General features: G+C 36.6%; 1 protein-coding gene across 3 annotated transcripts; it reads right to left on the minus strand.

The window, feature by feature from the left end:
- Window positions 1-217: 217 nt before the first annotated feature.
- LOC139753470 (gamma-tubulin complex component 3 homolog) lies at window positions 218-19254 on the minus strand. 3 transcript variants are annotated; one of them, XM_071670027.1, is made up of 18 exons: window positions 19069-19254; window positions 15240-15415; window positions 14819-14932; window positions 13881-14085; window positions 13106-13219; window positions 12081-12199; window positions 11524-11745; window positions 10583-10645; window positions 10209-10376; window positions 9210-9403; window positions 8100-8251; window positions 7248-7440; window positions 6907-7111; window positions 6354-6489; window positions 5001-5221; window positions 4285-4410; window positions 3433-3567; window positions 218-2432 (listed from the first exon to the last, which is right to left on the minus strand). In XM_071670027.1, the coding sequence occupies exons 1-18, from the start codon at window positions 19130-19132 to the stop codon at window positions 2259-2261; spliced, it is 2781 nt and encodes a 926-aa protein (XP_071526128.1). In that variant the 5' UTR covers window positions 19133-19254; the 3' UTR covers window positions 218-2258. The 3 variants fall into 3 exon arrangements, with proteins under 3 accessions (XP_071526128.1, XP_071526127.1, XP_071526129.1); XM_071670026.1 differs by having other exon boundaries at window positions 13881-14088; window positions 19069-19253; XM_071670028.1 differs by lacking the exon at window positions 10583-10645 and having other exon boundaries at window positions 13881-14088; window positions 19069-19251.
- Window positions 19255-22051: the final 2797 nt, after the last annotated feature.

The raw sequence follows: 22051 nt of genomic DNA on the forward strand, positions 1-22051 counted from the left end.
AATGGTGCTTCATTTGTCAAGCCATAGTATATCTAATTACTATTTGATTTTTATTATGAACACAGCAAAACCACTAAAGTAGCAAAGACAAGCAAACTGAGTCTAGCCTCATATATGACCGTTTCTTCTTCCTGCCCCAAGAGCTTCCTTCTTTTATGAGACCCCTACAAGAGCCTCATAGAAACAAAGTCTCTCAGGAATACATTTAAACACAGAATAACATTATGTGGCTTTTATTAACAGGCAGTGTTGCTCCCTTCTATTTTTTCTCTGGAACTGTCCCTAATCTGTTTATATTCTGAGATAATAAAGAAATACCTCAAATGTATATTTACGACAAATGAGAACATCAAAATACAAAAAAGGCAATCTAAGACAGAAAAATGAAGTAAGTAGTTACAAGACAAAATATAAGACCATATGTAACACTCACTCCAGTAACTGTAGGTTGATTATGGTTCATGTGCATATTCACAAAAATGTATTTACAAACATGAAAGTCTTGCACACACATAAAACAAAAGCATAAAAACATGCTGACATGATTCATTAGCACACAACAGGAATGTATAAAACTTAAGGCCTTTATTGAATAATATCATCAGTTATATGATGTCCATTATAATCATTGAGATTTGAAAGACAGGTGCAGTAGTATATACTGTTGTTGCAGTTAAAAGGGCAAATAGTACATAAAATTCAAAATTTATGCACACACAGGAGAATGCCTTTTACAGCTTCATGATGAACAAACAAGTCAATATGTCATGAATAACATACAACTTTTAAAGCTTCCCTGGGAAGTTACTATTCCCATTGCAAAAGAGGTCACCAAGAAGTAGCGGTCACAAAGTATATTCATTACTAATGTAGAGAATCAAAGTTGATGTCAAGTGCACAACAGACTTGGCAGAGGCCTACCAAGGTGTAATCACAGTTGTTTGCAAATTTTTAAATGCTAAAGGCCACCTTACTTTCCCTAAGCCAAGATGTCAACCCACCTGGCAGATTTCAAGAATAATTAGATGTTAACTCTGTTAGCCTTAGCTTGGTCTAGTTATATTCAACCTAACAAACCATTCAAAGAATACCATAATTACACACTTACAGCCTATCTTTCTCTTTCACTTTGAGGACAAAACTCTTAAATAATAAAGTTCATCCCAGTTAGAAAAACTGCCCCATTCCACTTCACCCCTCCTTCACTTCAAAATCCTTGGCACATGCCCCAATCCTTCCCAAAAGAAGAGATGAACATTAAACATCAAGTAAAATTATGGCAACTCATTCATTTGGCAACTACAAAAACCCTAACTTTTTAAGATAATACAAATTATTGCAAAATATAATGAATTCAGAAAGACATTATCCAGCTCATTCATAACTGTTCCCAATAATCACACTTGGAATGAAAACTGTGCTGTTCACATAAATAAGCTTATATACTTGTGCTAAGTAATATGATTGTAAATATCATAAAAGTAGGTTTATTTGTGCTGTTTATCTTTATAAATACCAACTGATATATGTAAACAGTATAAATCATAAAATAAATTGGTATAACTAAACTGCCCTGTTAGTTCATCTTATCTGGAGCTCTACAGTATCATAATTAACATAAACATAATAATACTTGGGCAAAATTTCAAACTACCTTACAAAAAGGTCTGTCATTACGAATATCAAAAAAATCAGCAAAACTCAGTTATTCTAGTATATATTTACATATGGATGTAATATCTGCTCATATACAAGTGCATCGATAAAAAAAATAAATATCAACTTCATTTCAAAAGATTTACATTTCTAATTCGTTAAATTTATAGAACCACTGTTTCTTTGTTTTGCAATGCAGCAAGTCACACAATAGGGCTTGCTTTGTTCAGGGGGTTGCTCCAGCACATTCCATGCATGATAAGTAATATAAAGTGTTGAGTTAAGATACATCAGCCCACAATAAAAAAATACAACTAACTTTAAACTACAGGACCTTTTGAGTTATGAAAATGCGTTTGTACTCAACAATTCACATTCGTTTATCAACTTATCCATCATGGTTTTAAAGCATTAACTTCTTTTAGTGACTTCCAATCCTACCCCCTGTAAAAGCCTGTCCTCAGTTGATGGTTCCACCTGTACAGGTCAACACACCCTGGGAGACACCCTGTAATCACAGATAGGTAAGCACAACACATTTTTTTCATTTAGAGTTAACTGACCAAACTAAGCACCCAAAAAACCATCACAGCAAACCAATTTTACTGACAGAAAGATGTGCCCATACTCTTCCGCTTGTGGTGATAAGTTAGACGTTGGTTGAGGCGGTGATCACGTCGATGGTAATATTCATTGAAATCAAGACGTGTACTCAGTAAGTGCAGGCTCTGATCATCATGCTGAGTTAACATTAGAAGAAAAGATTGAACCATATCCTGCAAAGGAAAACCACTACAATGAATCTCATTCATTTGTTCACACTGGCAGTTACACTGTCCTTAAGGCTATTAATTTACAATAAGGCTTTCTGAAAAAGAAAAAAGGAAAAACTACAAAAGGTCTCAAAAATAACTTAAAGGGTCCTCATTAATAATTTCTATGACGAAAACTTCTCTGAAGTCAGACCCAATAGCAAGACACTCTTCAAAAACTGAGGCCTACACACAAGATGAATGTGTCTATGTAGCCTAACACCAAACCACTGGTTGCCTTGAGGTCAACCAAACAGTATTCTTATTCAGAATTAAATTGTGGTTATCCATCCTCAAAAATTATGTTCTTTTACCTTTCCTGACTATATCATCTGGCTGGCTTATAGTTTTTCTTTTTCTACGTAAAAGACATAACCAGATTGAGTGGAATGAAAACCCAATCTTTAAAGCTTGTACATGTCAGATCATAGAAGTCTCATTGTCAAAACTAAAATGTTTCTAAAGAAAATTACTAAACTTATACCTGAATAACATGGCATGCCAATGGTCTATGAAAGGCAGGAACCATTAAGTCATTTTCAGTTATGTTGCGGTCTTTTATAAACTAGGATGAAAGAAAATCTACTAAGATCAAGAATAAAAATAAATACAGATAACTGTCTAGTTTCGGTTTATTTTTTCAATATTGCTAAAACTCTTTTCTTGACTGAAAATTTTTTCCTATGGAAAAGAAAAATGGAATTTTTCATTTAGCAACAATTCATATAAGAATCCCTCAATTTATGACACTTCATCACATTTTACATTACAAACATGTCAAACTGAAGAAAGGCCCAATACATCACAGTTACCCATAAGCAGACCTGTGCCAGCAATGGTTACCTCAAAAGCACACACCCAACTTGTGCCAGTAATGGCACACCCAAGAACAGGCCATCATTGATAGGAGACAATCCTATGCTTTGTCTTGCAAAGCCTTCACACTCACAGTAATAATCTTTACCTGATATGTCTGAGTGTTGATCCTCAGATCCGATTTTAATTTTGGAACAATCTTCGACAAAAACTCTTTTCTTCTTTTCTTTTCAGCTTCCTGTTGATCTGATGATGTTCCAAATTCACCTGCTTCAGTTCGTGCCTGAGAAAGACATAAAAGTTAGGATGTTTCAAAAAGTTCAATGCATGCTTTCCTCAGCCTTTCCCTTTTTCTTCCTTGCACATCATTTCTATCACTCACTCTTGCTTCTAGTTTCTACCAAACATCAATGAAATTATATATATTTCTACAGTACATTTCCAACATTAAGTAGACATTCAAAATATTCCCTTCATCTCTTGTTACCTCAATTCAGCTCCCATCAACTATGTATCATTCATGACATTTTCAGAATCGGTACAAAACAAAATGCATTCATTCTCCAGCAATATCTTGTTGCTTCCCCTTCCATAGATTCTTAAATTACGAGCTAAGCTCAAAGCTAAGTATTTCTGACTGCTTATCTTCCATATACACACACCTAAATTATAATGTATAAAATAATGCAGTATCTTTATGCTGAAGCCTCTGGTCACAAAAAAGTACGATTCAAGGCCAGACCTTTCATAAAATAATGAAACAGGAGCTAATATGATAATAAAATCAAGGAAGAACAGGTAAAATAATCTGAGTTCCAGTTTCCTTTTTTACTTGCTTTAGTTTGTGGATTAACAAATATATCATAATCATGTTTAACATTCTTATATCCAAAGTGCAAACTACATTTGCCTACATTTAATTTCATCTGCCATTTCTGTGACCACTTAGTCTGTTGAAAGGTCTTTTCATTAAAGCATAACAAATTTAAACCTGACTTACCTTTACTTCAGAAAGGGCATTTCTACGAGCATTAACTTCAGCTGATACAGCCACTGATAGTCTCTCCTGCAGACCCCTCAAATTCTGGATCAAGTTGTAGAACGTTCTCAGATGAGTCCGTACATGCTGTTAGAGTCAGATGTGTAACAAATACTTACTATTTCAGAATAAACCAAACTTATTTGTATACACAATAATTAATAAGCTTAGATATATAAATACCCTGAAAAAAAATGGGTAAAACTGCCTACAAAAAGTATGTATGGAAACAATTTCCCCTACTGTAAAAAATGCTAGTTATACAGATGCTCCCTGACATGATCTTTCAACTTTATGTTGGAGCTATATTCAACACTATTATAAAATAGGCTTTGTGTTAGATGATTTTGTCCTGTAAGCTAATTTAAGTCTTCTGAGAACATTTAAGGTAGAATAGGCTAAGATATGATGTTTGATAGGTCAGATTTACAGTATTAAATGTATTAAATGTATTTTCAACTAATGATATTTTCAACTTACAACATGTTTTTCAGGACGTAACCCCATCATAAGTCGGGGAGCATCTGTATTCACTTTGTAGACTACCTTTCAATCACATCTAATGCTAAAACTAGAATTATCTAAAATTATAATAAAATGTACAAAAAACAGGTAAATCCTATAAAGGTGAAGGAGATCCTACACAACACTACAGAACTAATGAAAACAGAAAATACCTTAGAGTCAGCATCAAGGAGAGCTCCTGCCACAATCCTATTCAAGAAATGGTTGTGAGCAGCTATGACATCATCCAAACTCTGTGCTGTCTTAAGCTTAGACATTAGACCATGCCATGAACATTCTAGGACCTCAAATGTCATGTAGTATTCCATCTGGTGAACCAGGTGAACCATCTCTGTTGTCAGTAACTGGACACCATGTAGAACAACTCCCAGTTCTGTAGTAATCAGTTCAACTTTAATTAGGATAATCTAGAAAATCTTTTGCTACTCACACTTTCAATTTCATAATGATGTTCTCTTTCTAGTTTCCATATGCAAAAACTGTATATATAAGTATCTTAGTAGTTATACATCCATTGACTTCTTATCAAGTAGGTGCATTACATGTTTTACAGCCAAGCCATGCAAATCCCTCCACAATTCATCTTGCACCTCTGTCAGTAACATTCACAACTTATGCCTATTCTGTCTCCAATCAATACTGAAATGTAGTAAAAAATTTCCCTCACTTCATCTAATTTCCTTTGCTGTTTTTCTTCCATGTTTACCTACTTCACTACCTCTATTTTCATGAATATACACCAGATGGGGTATATGAAAGCCTTATATAAATAGAATGATACACACCTTTCAGCATGGCAGTTCTATCAGAAAGTCTAATGCAAATCAACAAAAATGAAAAGTGTTATTCTGACTCTACACCATTAAAGATAACACATAAATTATTGATGATAACTGAGGGTTATCAACAACAAAACCATTACAGTAACCTGTAATCTGTTGATTCCTGAATCAATAAATCTAGTATAAAAAGTACAGGTTACATGGTACAGAATCTATTATCTGAGAAAACTTATCAAATGCAGATGTAAATGAATTTACTTACATACAGAATAATGATACACTTCAACACTTCATCTTAAACTGAAACACAGTTGCTGAAAGAAGACTTAAGTTTTCATACCAATGCACATACACAATGAAAAAAAGGAAGGTATAAACATTATAATGAAATTACATCCTAGATACCATATATGAATTAACTACTTCAACAAATATTGGTGGACTTAAAAGATAAATCATGCTTTCAAAGTTAACATAAAAGTCTGAAAATTTAAAAGTTGTACAGTTACTATTAAGAAAACGAAAAACAGACAATAAAACATAAAATGCCATGTTTATCTATATATCTACATCTATCCCTAATGCCCATTCCCTTCGGGAACTCCCTCACGGGGGAGGCCATAGCACTTAACCAGTAGAACATGTAGCTAAAAAACTATTGCACTAGACAAAAGCTTAAAGATTTGTTTATGAGTGCTGCAACAAATACAATACACTACGTACCTGGAAGGTCCCTACAGAGTTTAGATGTGGCAGCTTGTTCCTTCCAGATATCTGAGAGAATCATCTCCATCCTCTTGTCTTTCCAAAGTGCATTGAATAGCATCAAATACTGGCGCATACACTCAGCAGTAAAAACCTAAAAAAGATTCTTTCATGAAAAGATTTTTTCTGAATTACATGTAAGAAAAATAAAGATACACTTCACACACACACACACACAAACATTTGTACATATACAACACAGAAATATTCTAACAAATATACAGATATTGTAACATGCATACACCCATACTTGAATGGTTTACAATGTTAGGACTCTAGCCTAATTTGTACAGGTTACATAATCATACATAATATCCAAATTTATTGTTGAAACTTAAGAACCTCTTGACCTTGGACCCTTAGACCTCCCCTTCCCAACAACAATATCATTTTAACTATCCCCTTCCCAACAACAATATTATTTTAACTAACTTTTTTCTGAAACAGTCTGAGCATCAAACGTGATTAACATAACCAGACCAAAGACAGTAGTAATTTCATATCAACTTACAGTTCCTATGGGTCCATCAACATGGTAATCAAGGCTAAATACATCCCATCCAAGGTCTCCAGGAGAGATTTCTAAAAGCCTCACATCAAGACGCTTAAGAATATCAGGCTCTTCATACTGTGCATTACTTGCAGCTATAGCTGTCTCCAAGAGTGATGAAAGGTTGTGTGGGTACAAATTAGTGGCTGGCTTCCCAAGTTCTGGACTGAAGAAAAAAAGTTATCAACTAAAAATCAACAGAATGAAGGTCTTAATCATAAATACAACAAAAATAACTATGTTCATATTTCTTGACCGACAATAAAATATAAGAGTCAAATCTATACAAGGCATATGCATACTTCAGAATTTCCATGAGGTAGTGAATGAAGTCGCCTTGTCCAAGGAGAAGGTAACGACGCAAAGCTCGTAAATGATCCATAAGTTTGTGTCTGGTTAGAATCTCTTCCAATACATGGCGGGAAGTTTCTCTAAATGTTAATCCAACAAGATGATCTAGCTGGCTGTTTTCATCCTGTGTGAAGAGCGACTCCACTGTTGAATGAAAATGTAATTTAAAGCAACTAGTCCTCAGCATAAGGTGAAATCAATACTTAACAAAAATACTTTTCAAAGCATGTTTACTCACCTTTCTTTTCTTTATCTATAGCTTTAAGTTTACAGTTATCTACACAAACTTACATCTATACTTCTATCTTCACTCTATATTCTACTTAAACACAACAATCATCTTTAATTACCAGCACTCTTACTTCTGTTTTAACTGTATTTCACTGCTCAAACTCTGTAAATATCTGTAAAACTTAAACTCATATTTTTGCTCTACCTTTACTGGCTAATACTCTAAACTGTCACTCACATTTTTCTTTCAATGGTAGTGCTGTCTGTACACCAATTCTTTCTTTAAGTGCTTTCTTCAGAGCCCAAGTACTATGCATGCATTTCAAAATCTCTGACACTTACCATCTTAACATACTTTCTACTTGTACAACCTATGAATGGAAAGGTTTTTAACTTGACCTACAAAACTTAACCAGAAATTTTCAAGTGGCTGGGGTATGCATATTATAAAGAACAGGTTTATCACAATAATTATAATTTTTGTATGCCTACTATAATAACATCATTAATGAAAGAATGCAGTAGTAATCAAAGAATTCTGAAATTCCATGTTTTATGTAGTTTTCACTCACCAGTTGTCTGTTGTAATGAAGCCTTGATTGCATCTCGGCCTGCTATAGGTGCACGAAAGTGACATACATTGCGAAGGAAATTGAGGGATTTGCCTGATGCTAATACTTTTTGTGCTTGGGATTTGTTGATGAATGTTGGCAACATACACCATCTGAAGACATACATTAAAAGATATAAGTGATGCAGAAGTTAAATGTACTTTGAAGGGATTCAGTTAGCTTCAGCCTATCAGTTGCTGGTAAGTCTACTCTTATTCAGATACAGAACTTACACTGAAAATATATCTAACTGCTTTACCGCCAATTAAAACCTACAAAAGTCTTTTCTTTTTTAAACTTGTACTTCAGAACACCCACATGCACTTTATATACTTCCAAAAGAAATGTACACTTTCATTTCTAACCTTTTACATGTTCATTCTCTAGATTTTTCATTCACATTTATAGTCCAATAAGGCTGATATAACTATACCAGAGGCCACATACTACTCCCTTCCATACCCAAGAGTATAGGTCACTAAACTGATACAACTCCAGCAACAAAATGAGGATTAGCTGTTGATGCCTCCAATCATTCTAAAACATTCTTTTTTCCCAACTAGTCAGCTTAAAGAAATGCTCTGAACTTTGCAGATGAATGGTTGACACTCAGGAGAATGGAGGTAGTCAGCAACTTAAATTGAGAAATTCTGTGTACTATCTCACTGTGACGGGTAAATTGCATACACAAAGCAATTATAAAAACTAAATTGTGGACGGTTTGAAAGCAGTAGATGTAATGCAATAGCTTAAAAAGTAGAATAAGAGAATTATGAGAAGAAAAAATCTTTGAAATATAAGAAATATAGGTGAGTTTTAAGATGAGGATTTGTGGAGCAAATGGTTGCTAATGCAATAACTGACATTTCTGTAGAGTAAGAAAGTAAAGGTGCTTAGGAAGATCAAATGTTTGGTAGAAGAGGCAAACAGCAACTAGTAAAGGTGCTGGGAAGATCAAACGTTTGGTAGAAGAGACAGACAGCAACTAAGATAAAATGGTGCCAATATGGAGAAATGTAGAGCAAAACATGGCATACATAATACAGACAGGCAAACAGAAATGTACACTACCTTATAGAGTATTTATCCTGCCACAGTTTATCATCTGGCACAGTTGGGTCAGAGGCAATGAAGAATTCATGATGAGGGTCCTCCAGAGTTCCATCCAGAAGCCACTGAGTAAGCATAACATATAAAGGTGTGCACGCTAAAGTGAGAACATGACGAACGACAGCTTTGTGCCCTGGGTTACCATGGTGCATATGCTGTTGGAGAACAAGGCAGTAATATTTCAATTCATTTCCATTATCATTCAAAAGATTCAGTACAATCCACATTTTCATTCCAAACCAAAATTTCATCACTTTTACTTCTCATTCCAGCAGTCTTCTTAACAACTGTTAATCTTTTAAATGTTGGCCAAGGCAAAAAAATTTTTTTTTATCATGACAAGAAATATTAGCCAAATTTCATACTACAAAAATGGTAAATATTCATCATGAGCCATTTTAACCATTCCATGCAGCCACAAGTAACCTCAGCTAAAGGAGTCTTTTGGAAGTAGATATGAGTGAGTTAAAAGTTATGAATGCAAAAATGGTGATGTGGCAGCTAGGTGTATAATGAGCCTAGAGAGTCTGGTGTACATAAAAATGGGAAACAGCTTTTCAAGGGAATGGTGATTGGAATACCTCATTCAAAAGGAAAATGTATATACATCAGTATACATGGGGTAAGAGTCAACATGCATTACTAGATTATGTATTAATTGGCAGGTGTACAAAGGATAGACTGTTGGAGGTGAATGTGCTTTTATGAGGCACCTGATGGTATGTGAAATCACTTTTTGTTGCAGTAAGAGTGAAAGTTTGTTGTAGCTCAAGGAAAAGAGGAAATATACTAGTTCCCATGAAGTGAGTGAGACTTGTGTGCACAAATACTAGGAGACAAGCAAGGACAGAAGAAGGGGCCAAATAAGGATTATTCCTCCAAGATTCAGTGTCCAGTTTCTGATATTCTCTTGCACAGACAGGAAGAGGTGAGTATAAAAAAAATCTAAAGATAACTAACCTGATATATTCCTGAAACACAAGCACCGCCATAAACCTCCCGAGCAGCATATGTAAGCAGGGCTAAAGCTCGAAGACGTGAACGAGGTTCCAGTGTCCACATCACCAAACGACGCAGGGTGAGGCCTCCTGAAGGTTCCCCCATTGGTGTGTCTCCTCCTTCCTGAATCTGTAAAATACATATAGTACATAGTACTAAAATTACAAAACAGAAAGCTTGATAATTTCTATCAATATTAGTCTACATGGAATTTTAAGTTCAAACTCAATTGCTTTACTTCTTGCTGTCAATATTAACTAAGTAAGCAGGTCAAGTGTGAAAGGAAAAATTTCAATTCAATCATCTTTTCTTACAAAATGAGATGAAATCATAACCTTTTCAATGGTTTGGCATGCCCATTTGCCACACACCAGGGAGATGTTTTGTTCTTCAGTCAGCTGTAATTGAAAAAAAGAGAGCACGACTCACCAGCAGTTATAACATTATTCAATACCCCACAAGATGATTGGACTTCTAGACCTATTCATCAACATAACCAAGTTCCACAGTTGCATTAAATAAACAGTAAGCCATAACATGTATCTAGAAGTTGGTTGCTGTTCAATCTTTTCTTTTATCAAATCTGTGCCCTAAGTAATGCTTACAGTAATACTATAGTCCTTGAAAATCAATTCATCTTACCAAGCACAACTTCCTATTGCTGCCTCAAAAAGCTTAACTTGTCATATCAAATAGCAAAGCATAAGACCTTCAGCAGCTGAATCAGAAGCACTGTCTAGATGCAGTGGGATACTGCTATACTGGAATATATTCAAAGTATGTTACACACAACTACACATTTTTGGCAAACATTAAATTTGCCTAAACAAAAATTAGTTCACCATAACAAAAGAAAAAATTAAATACCATCCACAAAGAAAGTTGAGTAAAATGCACTAAACAAAGACATAAACTGAATGACAGGTATGCCAAAAAGACTTTCATGTAGGTTCAGTGAACTTACCGACCTGCTGCTTGTTTACTGGTAACCTTCTTAACCTTACTTTAAGCCTCATCTATAACTTTGTTTTAAAACCTACTTAGATTTTCAACATTTAATTTTTCATATTCTAGAGACAGGATTTCTGAGAAGTGTCCACTAAGTTGATAAAGGCTAATTCTGAAAACTACATCAGGAACAACACACATATCTCCTTTTCGTGCAACATGCGCTATTCCAAATGCAGAAATCTAGATGAAAAGTTTCTATCATTACTAAGGATGTGACAAAAGCTATACAATGTGTGACACAAGTCTAATTTCATAAAACACCTACCTGGGCCTCAAGCAAAGCTATAAGTCTGCAGTATTCGCTCAGCTCTTCTCTTAAAGCCAATACCAAAGACTGATTGACAAGCCCTGCAGCTGTTCGGTCAGAAGATCGCTCATTCCCAGCTATGACTCCACCCCACTCACAATAATTTTGTACTTGGTTGTAAAGCCACCCAACATCTGACAGCTTGAGGATGATCTCCTTCTGACTCCGTGACAGACGGACCTAAGACAAAATATGTATGATAAGAAATTTTAACGTCAAACATCAAAATACAATTATCAATATATCATGTGTCAGTCTAAAGATCTAAATATCACACAGCAGTAATAGTCTTCACTGTATAACATGAATCAGGAATCAAACCTATATATTCAGTGACTCACGTAATACTCTACACTGGGTATTCCACTGATTTTACTTGGCCAGTAGAAGAGGAACAAAGCAGAATGAACTCCATACAGCAGAATATAGCAAAGTGAAATAGTGCTGCCGATTCATAAAATTATCAATCCTATTAACTCTAGTCAGTAAATATAACCATGGCTATCTATACTCACCTTAGGATCTAATCTATAACCATCTTTATTAGCATCCATCTTGATAATTTTTCCTTCAATCCCTTGGAAAATGAAGAGCACTTCTCTGATTAACACCTTCTCTGTCACTTCAATAAGTGCTGCAAATACAAAAATTTCTTACCATACCTCCTATCATTAGATAATTACATAACATATATACACACATACTGATTACCCATGGGCTCATTTTCCTAATCACAACAGGTTTATAATAACTATAATAATCATCTAAGAGTCTAGACTGCTTGAAAATTTACCCCAAGGAAACGAGTCAGCAAGAAAGCATCTGAACATGCAGCACTATGTATCCATGCCTCTGCTTTCCTAAAACTAGAACAAGAGCCCAGCACAGCAGTATGATAGGAAGGAAAATGCCAGTAACCACCTACAACCTATTTCCTCTCTCTGGCTGAATAGAGTGTGAGGAACAGATCTAATCTAAGAATACAAAAGTGGCAGAACCCTTCAGGATGTAGTGAGTGCCAGACAAAACAGGGTACACAAAAATTTGACAAAAGACAGGGGAATTAGATCAGGCTACTTACTGGGATAACATGGTTATGTGAAGGAAAATATGGAACTACTAAAGATAGATGAGTGGACTGAAAACATGGCTGACTTGAAATAATGTGATCTTTAGGTTAGTTTCAAAATTCAAATGTTTATTATGCTTTTGTTGTGTAATGGCAGAAGAGAAAATTATGAATATGTGAAATGTCTATAATGAGTAGTTACATAGTTTGAAGCTGCATTCGTGGAATTTTCATACGAGAAACCAGAAACATTTGGGGACTTTGAAGAGATAAATATGTTTATGTTGGTTTGTGACCAGTACCCCTTCCATAAATCACTGATTTTTAGTCTGTATACTAGGCCAGGGCTTTTGTTTTGAAGGGCAGCCAATAACAGTACAGCACACTCTGTATCAAAAGTTTGAGGTGGAATATGGCTACATCTAAGACACTGATGTATGCTTGAGCCACACAACTAATAGTGAGCCATACCTTCCTTTGTAGCAGTCTTCTTATGTGACTGTTGTGAAAACTTTAACCTTTCAACAGTTGGAGAATGTTGCTGAAGTTCTGCAAATGGTGATTCTGGATTTGCATTAGCTGCTCCTGTAATGATAAAACACTTTGTGAAGTCAGACTCTGTTCAAACAGAAATCAAAATCTTACTCAAAAGCTAAGCTTAGCATTTTTCATATAAAAAATTGTGCTATTGCATGGTACATGCAGAATCCACTGCCTGCACACAAAAATATAAAAGTAAAAGACCATCAAAAAACACCTTTACTGTACTCTAATATTATGTTAACTCTCTATGCTGTCTTTCCATCTTTTAAGGGTTTTTCAGTAAAGTCTTGTCCATCATTTCCCTAATCTTGAATGGAGTGCAGCCTCAGAACTGCAGGAGCCCAATGAAAGAAATTCTGGGCTCATTAAATAATAACAAATAAAAATATAGTCTTGCCTTTTCCTGCCTCAGCAAGGTAGGTGCAAGAACAGTTACTTGAACCTCTGAGAAAAAAATCCACTCTTTGTTGTACTTTTTGTTCCTACTTGTAGAAAGCCATAATACAAAAGAAGAGGACTTCCAGCCCTACCTCCACCCTTGCCCCTCTGAGTTGCCTACTACAACACACAGGAGATAAATGAGTACTCTTCCTATCATCTCCATGAAAGTTCATCTATTCATTCACTCATTCAACCTACCTATCAAGAGGAAACTGATAAATATGTAATTAGCATGTCTCTTACAATACATCACACTTCATACCTTTATACATTGCTGCCAAACGAGACACCCTATTACTTCCCGAGACATGTGATGATCCATCCTCCTTTGATCCAGGAACAATGCAGCTTGGTGATGCACTGACCAGGACATCTTCTGTGCAAATACCTGCATCAACATTTTGGTGTAGCTTAGGCATCTGGAATAGCTCTTCACTTCCATGTCCATTGCAAAGACCATTCTCAAACTGCTGAAAAGAAATAAACTTCCAATTACTATGCTTGGAAGGGGTTACAATGCATCTATCTATTAATCTATATCTCTGAAGCACGTTCCCTCTGGGAACTCCAGTGACACTTCTTAGCCTTTAACGTCTCACCTTTAGCAGGCCAATGACAGAGGGCAACTCTAGTGCAGTGTTTTCTTACCGACTACTTCTACCTATGTTCCTGCCTCATATTCCAACCCATACTTCTACCTAATGCTCCCACCTAATGTTCCTACCTACTGCTTCTATCAAATGTTTCTAACTGATGCTCCTGTTTAATATTAGTTAGCACAAGTCAATTAATTTGTTAGACAGCACTTTGCAAGCAAAGGAGATAGATTTTCAACCCCTGGAGTGGCTGTATGACTGTACAGACAGAGAAATGAGGATATTTGAGTTTATGTGGACTTATGTGAACAAACAGTTGAAAAAAACAAAAAAAGACTTTGTGGTGAGGATTAGTAAAGAAGGAAGACTGAGTGTATGTGAATGCAGTGAAAAAAGATGAGGACAGGGAAGACTGAGGGTGAGGTGAAAGGAGTGAAAAATCATAAAGGAGAGGGATTTCGCATTTGTTGTATTTCTAGAAATGTGCATGATTAATGGAACTTGTAGTATATTGATGTATTTCAAAAAGAAAGACATTTAGTATTAACTTTAACAGTAGAAGGCCTAGTCTCTGCTACAATTTCCATTGGCCTAAAGTACTTACCGGTATTTGTGCAGCTGAAGAGTGAGCACTAATTCTTAAGCCACTGTGAGATGAACTATCTTGACTCAAGGCCAAGAAAAATGACAGAATGCTAGTTTTGTTTCTTAACACAGCCTGCAAAGCAAAAAACTGTATGACGAATACTTACAAAAGGAGCAAACTAATACACTGTTTGAAACTAAAGCAAATATTCACAATCTTCATCTGAAGAATGCAATGAAGAGAAAATAAGTGAGTGAGTCATGGTAAACATCCACATTAATAGTCCACAGAAAAAAAGTAGCATACATCAGAACAAAATCTGTCAAAAACAATTCTTTGAAAATAATAAGTTCTTGGTTCATAATATTCCCATTAAAAATGCTTATTAAGAATCCTTGTGATCAAAATGTAAGAAAATCATCAAACTGTCACATCTAACCGATTTTAGAAGTTTGTTCATTAAGCCTGAGAAACGGGCAGCATCCTCTAAACGCTTCTCTCTAGCCAGTCGTCGCTTTATCTTATCAGCAACAACATTATGATCTTTGACAGGAAGACCAGATGGGCCCTCATTCAAAAGATCCACAGCTAGCCGAAAATGTGCTGCAAGTCTCTCTGAAACACAAAAATTGCCAAAGAATTGATTTGGTATGTCATCCTGTGCAAATTGGATAACATAGAAGGTTCTGTTCATCAAAATATACAAAACATACACATTATTCTGGACTAATGGTAAGCTGTAAGTACTTCAGTAACTGCAAATCTACCTCTTTAAAGCAACTGCCAAATGACGTACAAGACTTTCTGCCAAAAAATCTTTATCAGTTTTGTGATGCAATCAGTTTTATTTAGATATAAAGATAAAACAGTTAAACAAAATCATTGTCATACAAATCACTGATTGAAAAGCAGCAGTCACAGCATATATAAACATTATTTTTTTTTTTTTATTATACTTTGTCGCTGTCTCCCGCGTTTGCGAGGTAGCGCAAGGAAACAGACGAAAGAAATGGCCCAACCCACCCCCATACACATGTATATACATACGTCCACACACGCAAATATACATACCTACACAGCTTTCCATGGTTTACCCCAGACGCTTCACATGCCCTGATTCAATCCACTGACAGCACGTCAACCCCGCTATACCACATCGCTCCAATTCACTCTATTCCTTGCCCTCCTTTCACCCTCCTGCATGTTCAGGCCCCGATCACACAAAATCTTTTTCACTCCATCTTTCCACCTCCAATTTGGTCTCCCTCTTCTCCTTGTTCCCTCCACCTCCGACACATATATCCTCTTGGTCAATCTTTCCTCACTCATCCTCTCCATGTGCCCAAACCACTTCAAAACACCCTCTTCTGCTCTCTCAACCACGCTCTTTTTATTTCCACACATCTCTCTTACCCTTACGTTACTCACTCGATCAAACCACCTCACACCACACATTGTCCTCAAACATCTCATTTCCAGCACATCCATCCTCCTGCGCACAACTCTATCCATAGCTCACGCCTCGCAACCATACAACATTGTTGGAACCACTATTCCTTCAAACATACCCATTTTTGCTTTCCGAGATAATGTTCTCGACTTCCACACATTCTTCAAGGCCCCCAGGATTTTCGCCCCCTCCCCCACCCTATGATCCACTTCCGCTTCCATGGTTCCATTCGCTGCCAGATCCACTCCCAGATATCTAAAACACTTCACTTCCTCCAGTTTTTCTCCATTCAAACTCACCTCCCAATTGACTTGACCCTCAACCCTACTGTACCTAATAACCTTGCTCTTATTCACATTTACTCTTAACTTTCTTCTTCCACACACTTTTCCAAACTCAGTCACCAGCTTCTGCAGTTTCTCACATGAATCAGCCACCAGCGCTGTATCATCAGCGAACAACAACTGACTCACTTCCCAAGCTCTCTCATCCCCAACATATAAACATATATCTCATATATCACACCTTCAGTGACTGACTTTGTCAATGGAAATGGTATCAAGCAATATTTCAGTCAGTAAAATCATTTCCAATGCATGATTTCAAATTCTGAGTACAGTACTTCCTTTAACCTTGGTCAAGTTGGGTCAGGTTAAGTTTGGTTGGATTAGGTCAAGTTTAGGTCTGGTTAAATAAGTTGTGTCAGGTTTTTTTGGAGTTGAATATATTACCAAATCAGGCATGCATCTAACTGAGCCTTCATTACCAAGTAACTGTTTTCTAATGGTATGGTGGTGTTTAAAGAATACAGTGAGAGTTGTGGAGAATTACATTACATTCTACGGTATTAAAACAGGTGGCAGTGGCAAAGGTATATATATCAGGGAAAATATGAAGTCAATGTAAAAGTAAATAAAACAACTGTAGGAAATCAAGAGAACCTGTGTGAAAAACATCAACCAACCCAATGGATGAGATTGGTCTGCTGCAGGGACCACATGGAATGGCTGCCTGTGGGAGGTTGGGCAGGGGCATGAAGGGACATTTGGTCCATTTCAGTTTGATCACATTTGTTGGCAGTATGCATAATGCTCTATTACATCATGACTAGAAAAGCATGCTGAACCTCAGGATAAATCTCAGCTACTACAAAGGCAATAAGAAATTTTCGAAGTTTAAGGTCATTTTTGTCAAGTGTTTCATGTATCTTTACATCATATAACCTCACATTTGCCCTGTCATTCATATCCCTTATCAAAATTGCCTTATCAAACAAATCTCAATAAAATATAATGCTCCAAATCCTGCTGCACAACTCTTACTGCATTTTCTAAACACCATTTCCACTGCAAAACAAAACTGCTCAATATTCATTGCTACTTGTAGTTTTGAGTGTTGCACTTGCTTTATTTTCTCCAAGTATAAGTCATCATCAAATATCACCTTTAGAATAATATTTCAAAAGTTTCCATCATTCACACCACAGCTTAATCAAGTGGTAAAAATTCCCTTGTTATGTGTTGATTTAATTAGCGACAATCATTAGTTGCTAACATCCCACACATACTTTTGCTGCCTTAACGTACATCCTTTATCAGATGTAGAACGAGCCGTAACATACCTAGACTCTGGCTATATTCCCAGGACAGTGACGGAATGAGTGAAAACCCATAAAATCAATTCCAGTAATCATTCTAGTCATGTATGAATATAAAATCTTAGTACTGTAATAACATACAATTATAAATACAGTGTTTTCTTCTTATGAACATTTTGGATATCACATTCATTTTGATTTTATGTGAGTTGATACCTGATACGTTAATCCAGTTTCTTTGGATAATAATCTTCAAAAACATGGGTAATTTCTGATGACAATATGAAGGTACAGTTCTACATTACAATCAAGTTTTTACAACTTTACATAGCTGTGTAATATCACTACGTTATCAATACCTGTACTTAATAGCAAAGGTAAATAATATGCAACTTCACTGGAAGTCTGACACCTTAATGCAAGATCCCTCAGCCGACAGACTTGCAAGTCTGGCTCTGGTTGTATACAGTATTTTCAAATATATAGTATTTCAATGATATCTAGTATACAGTGGATCCACTTTAACATATTCTCGATAATTTTCTTCACAATTCATGAGTTTAAATATTTTCAACATTTTACGGAAGAAATCTGAAGGAAACATTCGCTGTCAGCCTTAATTATACAAATAAATTCTGATATCTGGAAAACAAAAACAAAATACAAGTGTTAGATTTTGTTTATATCAGCATCGTTGTTACCATATGCTATAAGGCCTACCCACTAGATCTTTTAGTTAAGTGAGGCTAGGTTCCTAGGTTCATAAGGCTCAATGATATTCTTTTAACCTTAAATCATCTTTTTATAGCTCTGTCCTGCTTAATTTTGAAAGTAAATATCTAAAACTGACATACTTCATCCCACTTTAATCCTCCAGTGTAATACCAGATATAAAATAAACCAATAAACTCCAATATTCTCATATCAAAACAGAGCTTTATTTAAGAGTAACAAGTCTTTAGCGTCAACCAAGGACATTTACTTAAACTTCGCAAGTTAACTTCACCCCTATACAATGACACTGGAAGCTCTTACCTAAACTCACACCATTACGAGATTATGATGTAGTCACTAGGTGCTACCTAAATACTTTACTCAAGCCTGCAAGGATCATCTTTAATTTGAGTACACAAAGAGATGGGATTCTGAGTAGATGCCCTAAATCATTCAAAGACCAAATCTGCCCAAGAGATCTAGACACGAGCCCCTCAGAAAACTCACCATCGTTAATCCCTGTGACGTGAGAACACAGTCTTTTCAGAAGCGTATTTGACGCGTCCATCATTCCTGCTGGCTATACAGAAATTGGGAAAATAACTTGCAAGTTTTGACATCAAATTGGGTGTATCGACCACCTCCTTGATTCTCATGGCGCCATTTATTTTCGTTTTGTTTTCATGTGAGCGCGAGGCTGCCATTGGTGGGTTGCCGGACGTGCAGCCAATCACGGGCCAGCTCTCTATTCATCTTGTTTTGGTTCGAGCACATCTGCTTCATATTATCTACCCGTGTACACTTAATGTTATAACTGCCATATTATTTCATTTTGGCTGAAAATCGTACTGTATTCACAGCAAGATCAAATGAAAAAATATAACTTCATCATTAAACTATATAACGGACAAGGCATCATAAAGTACAAAGTAAACATTTCATCTGGCTTAAAGTGCAGCTAGGAGCATCTGACAATATGAATCATTGAAGTCATAAAAACATAATCTATGCCAGTCCTTCCATGTCGTATCCTTTCCATTACCGCTTTCCAACGAAAAAATAGGATTACGCACCTACGAAAGAATATGATTACGCAGAATATCATGACGGTATGGGAGCAGATGAGGAGGCGAACTTGGTATTCCAATTAAATGCTGCCAGTCATGGGAGACAATTTAAATGGATTTGTGTTAATTACTCACCTATTTGAAAAATTCCTTTACGTTTCATATGCTTTCGTTAGTGTTATCCCTTCATGTTATCGATATGATGTTTGAAACGCTAATGAAATTCCAAATTAATGTAAACATACTCTATGATATTTTGTTTGATCAGGTCATATTTCGTTGTATGGTTACGTAGTGAATAAATTAGAAGCAGAAGGCGTATTTCTTTATTGCTTAATCTCTTGCGTGAAATATGAAATATGGTAAATAAAGGAGATTCGCCCAAGAGAGGTTATATAATGAATATATATATATATATATATATATATATATATATATATATATATATATATATATATTTTTTTTATCTTTTTTTTTTTTTTATACTTTGTCGCTGTCTCCCGCGTTTGCGAGGTAGCGCAAGGAAACAGACGAAAGAAATGGCCCAACCCCCCCCCATACACATGTACGTACACACGTCCACACACGCAAATATACATACCTACACAGCTTTCCATGGTTTACCCCAGACGCTTCACATGCCCTGCTTCAATCCACTGACAGCACGTCAACCCCTGTATACCACATCGACTCCAATTCACTCTATTCTTGCCCTCCTTTCACCCTCCTGCATGTTCAGGCCCCGATCAAACAAAATCTTTTTCACTCCATCTTTCCACCTCCAATTTGGTCTCCCTCTTCTCCTCGTTCCCTCCACCTCCGACACATATATCCTCTTGGTCAATCTCTCCTCACTCATTCTCTCCATGTGCCCAAACCATTTTAAAACACCCTCTTCTGCTCTCTCAACCACGCTCTTTTTATTTCCACACATCTCTCTTACCCTTACGTTACTTACTCGATCAAACCACCTCACACCACACATTGTCCTCAAACATCTCATTTCCAGCACATCCATCCTCCTGCGCACATCTCTATCCATAGCCCACGCCTCGCAACCATACAACATTGTTGGAACCACTATTCCCTCAAACATACCCATTTTTGCTTTCCGAGATAATGTTCTCGACTTCCACACATTCTTCAAGGCTCCCAAGATTTTCGCCCCCTCCCCCACCCTATGATCCACTTCCGCTTCCATGGTTCCATCCGCTGACAGATCCACTCCCAGATATCTAAAACACTTCACTTCCTCCAGTTTTTCTCCATTCAAACTCACCTCCCAATTGACTTGACCCTCACCCCTACTGTACCTAATAACCTTGCTCTTATTCACATTTACTCTCAACTTTCTTCTTCCACACACTTTACCAAACTCAGTCACCAGCTTCTGCAGTTTCTCACATGAATCAGCCACCAGCGCTGTGTCATCAGCGAACAACAACTGACTCACTTCCCAAGCTCTCTCATCCCCAACAGACTTCATACTTGCTCCTCTTTCCAGGACTCTTGCATTTACCTCCCTTACAACCCCGTCCATAAACAAATTAAACAACCATGGAGACATCACACACCCCTGCCGCAAACCTACATTCACTGAGAACCAATCACTTTCCTCTCTTCCTACACGTACACATGCCTTACATCCTCGATAAAAACTTTTCACTGCTTCTAACAACTTGCCTCCCACACCATATATTCTTAATACCTTCCACAGAGCATCTCTATCAACTCTATCATATGCCTTCTCCAGATCCATAAATGCTACATACAAATCCATTTGCTTTTCTAAGTATTTCTCACATACATTCTTCAAAGCAAACACCTGATCCACACATCCTCTACCACTTCTGAAACCGCACTGCTCTTCCCCAATCTGATGCTCTGTACATGCCTTCACCCTCTCAATCAATACCCTCCCATATAATTTACCAGGAATACTCAACAAACTTATACCTCTGTAATTTGAGCACTCACTCTTATCCCCTTTGCCTTTGTACAATGGCACTATGCACGCATTCCGCCAATCCTCAGGCACCTCACCATGAGTCATACATACATTAAATAACCTTACCAACCAGTCAACAATACAGTCACCCCCTTTCTTAATAAATTCCACTGCAATACCATCCAAACCTGCTGCCTTGCCGGCTTTCATCTTCCGCAAAGCTTTTACTACCTCTTCTCTGTTTACCAAATCATTTTCCCTAACCCTCTCACTTTGCACACCACCTCGACCAAAACACCCTATATCTGCCACTCTGTCATCAGACACATTCAACAAACCTTCAAAATACTCATTCCATCTCCTTCTCACATCACCGCTACTTGTTATCACCTCCCCATTTACGCCCTTCACTGAAGTTCCCATTTGCTCCCTTGTCTTACGCACCCTATTTACCTCCTTCCAGAACATCTTTTTA

The sequence above is a fragment of the Panulirus ornatus genome, chromosome 14 (assembly GCF_036320965.1).
Source record: "Panulirus ornatus isolate Po-2019 chromosome 14, ASM3632096v1, whole genome shotgun sequence".
Lineage (NCBI taxonomy): Eukaryota > Metazoa > Arthropoda > Malacostraca > Decapoda > Palinuridae > Panulirus > Panulirus ornatus.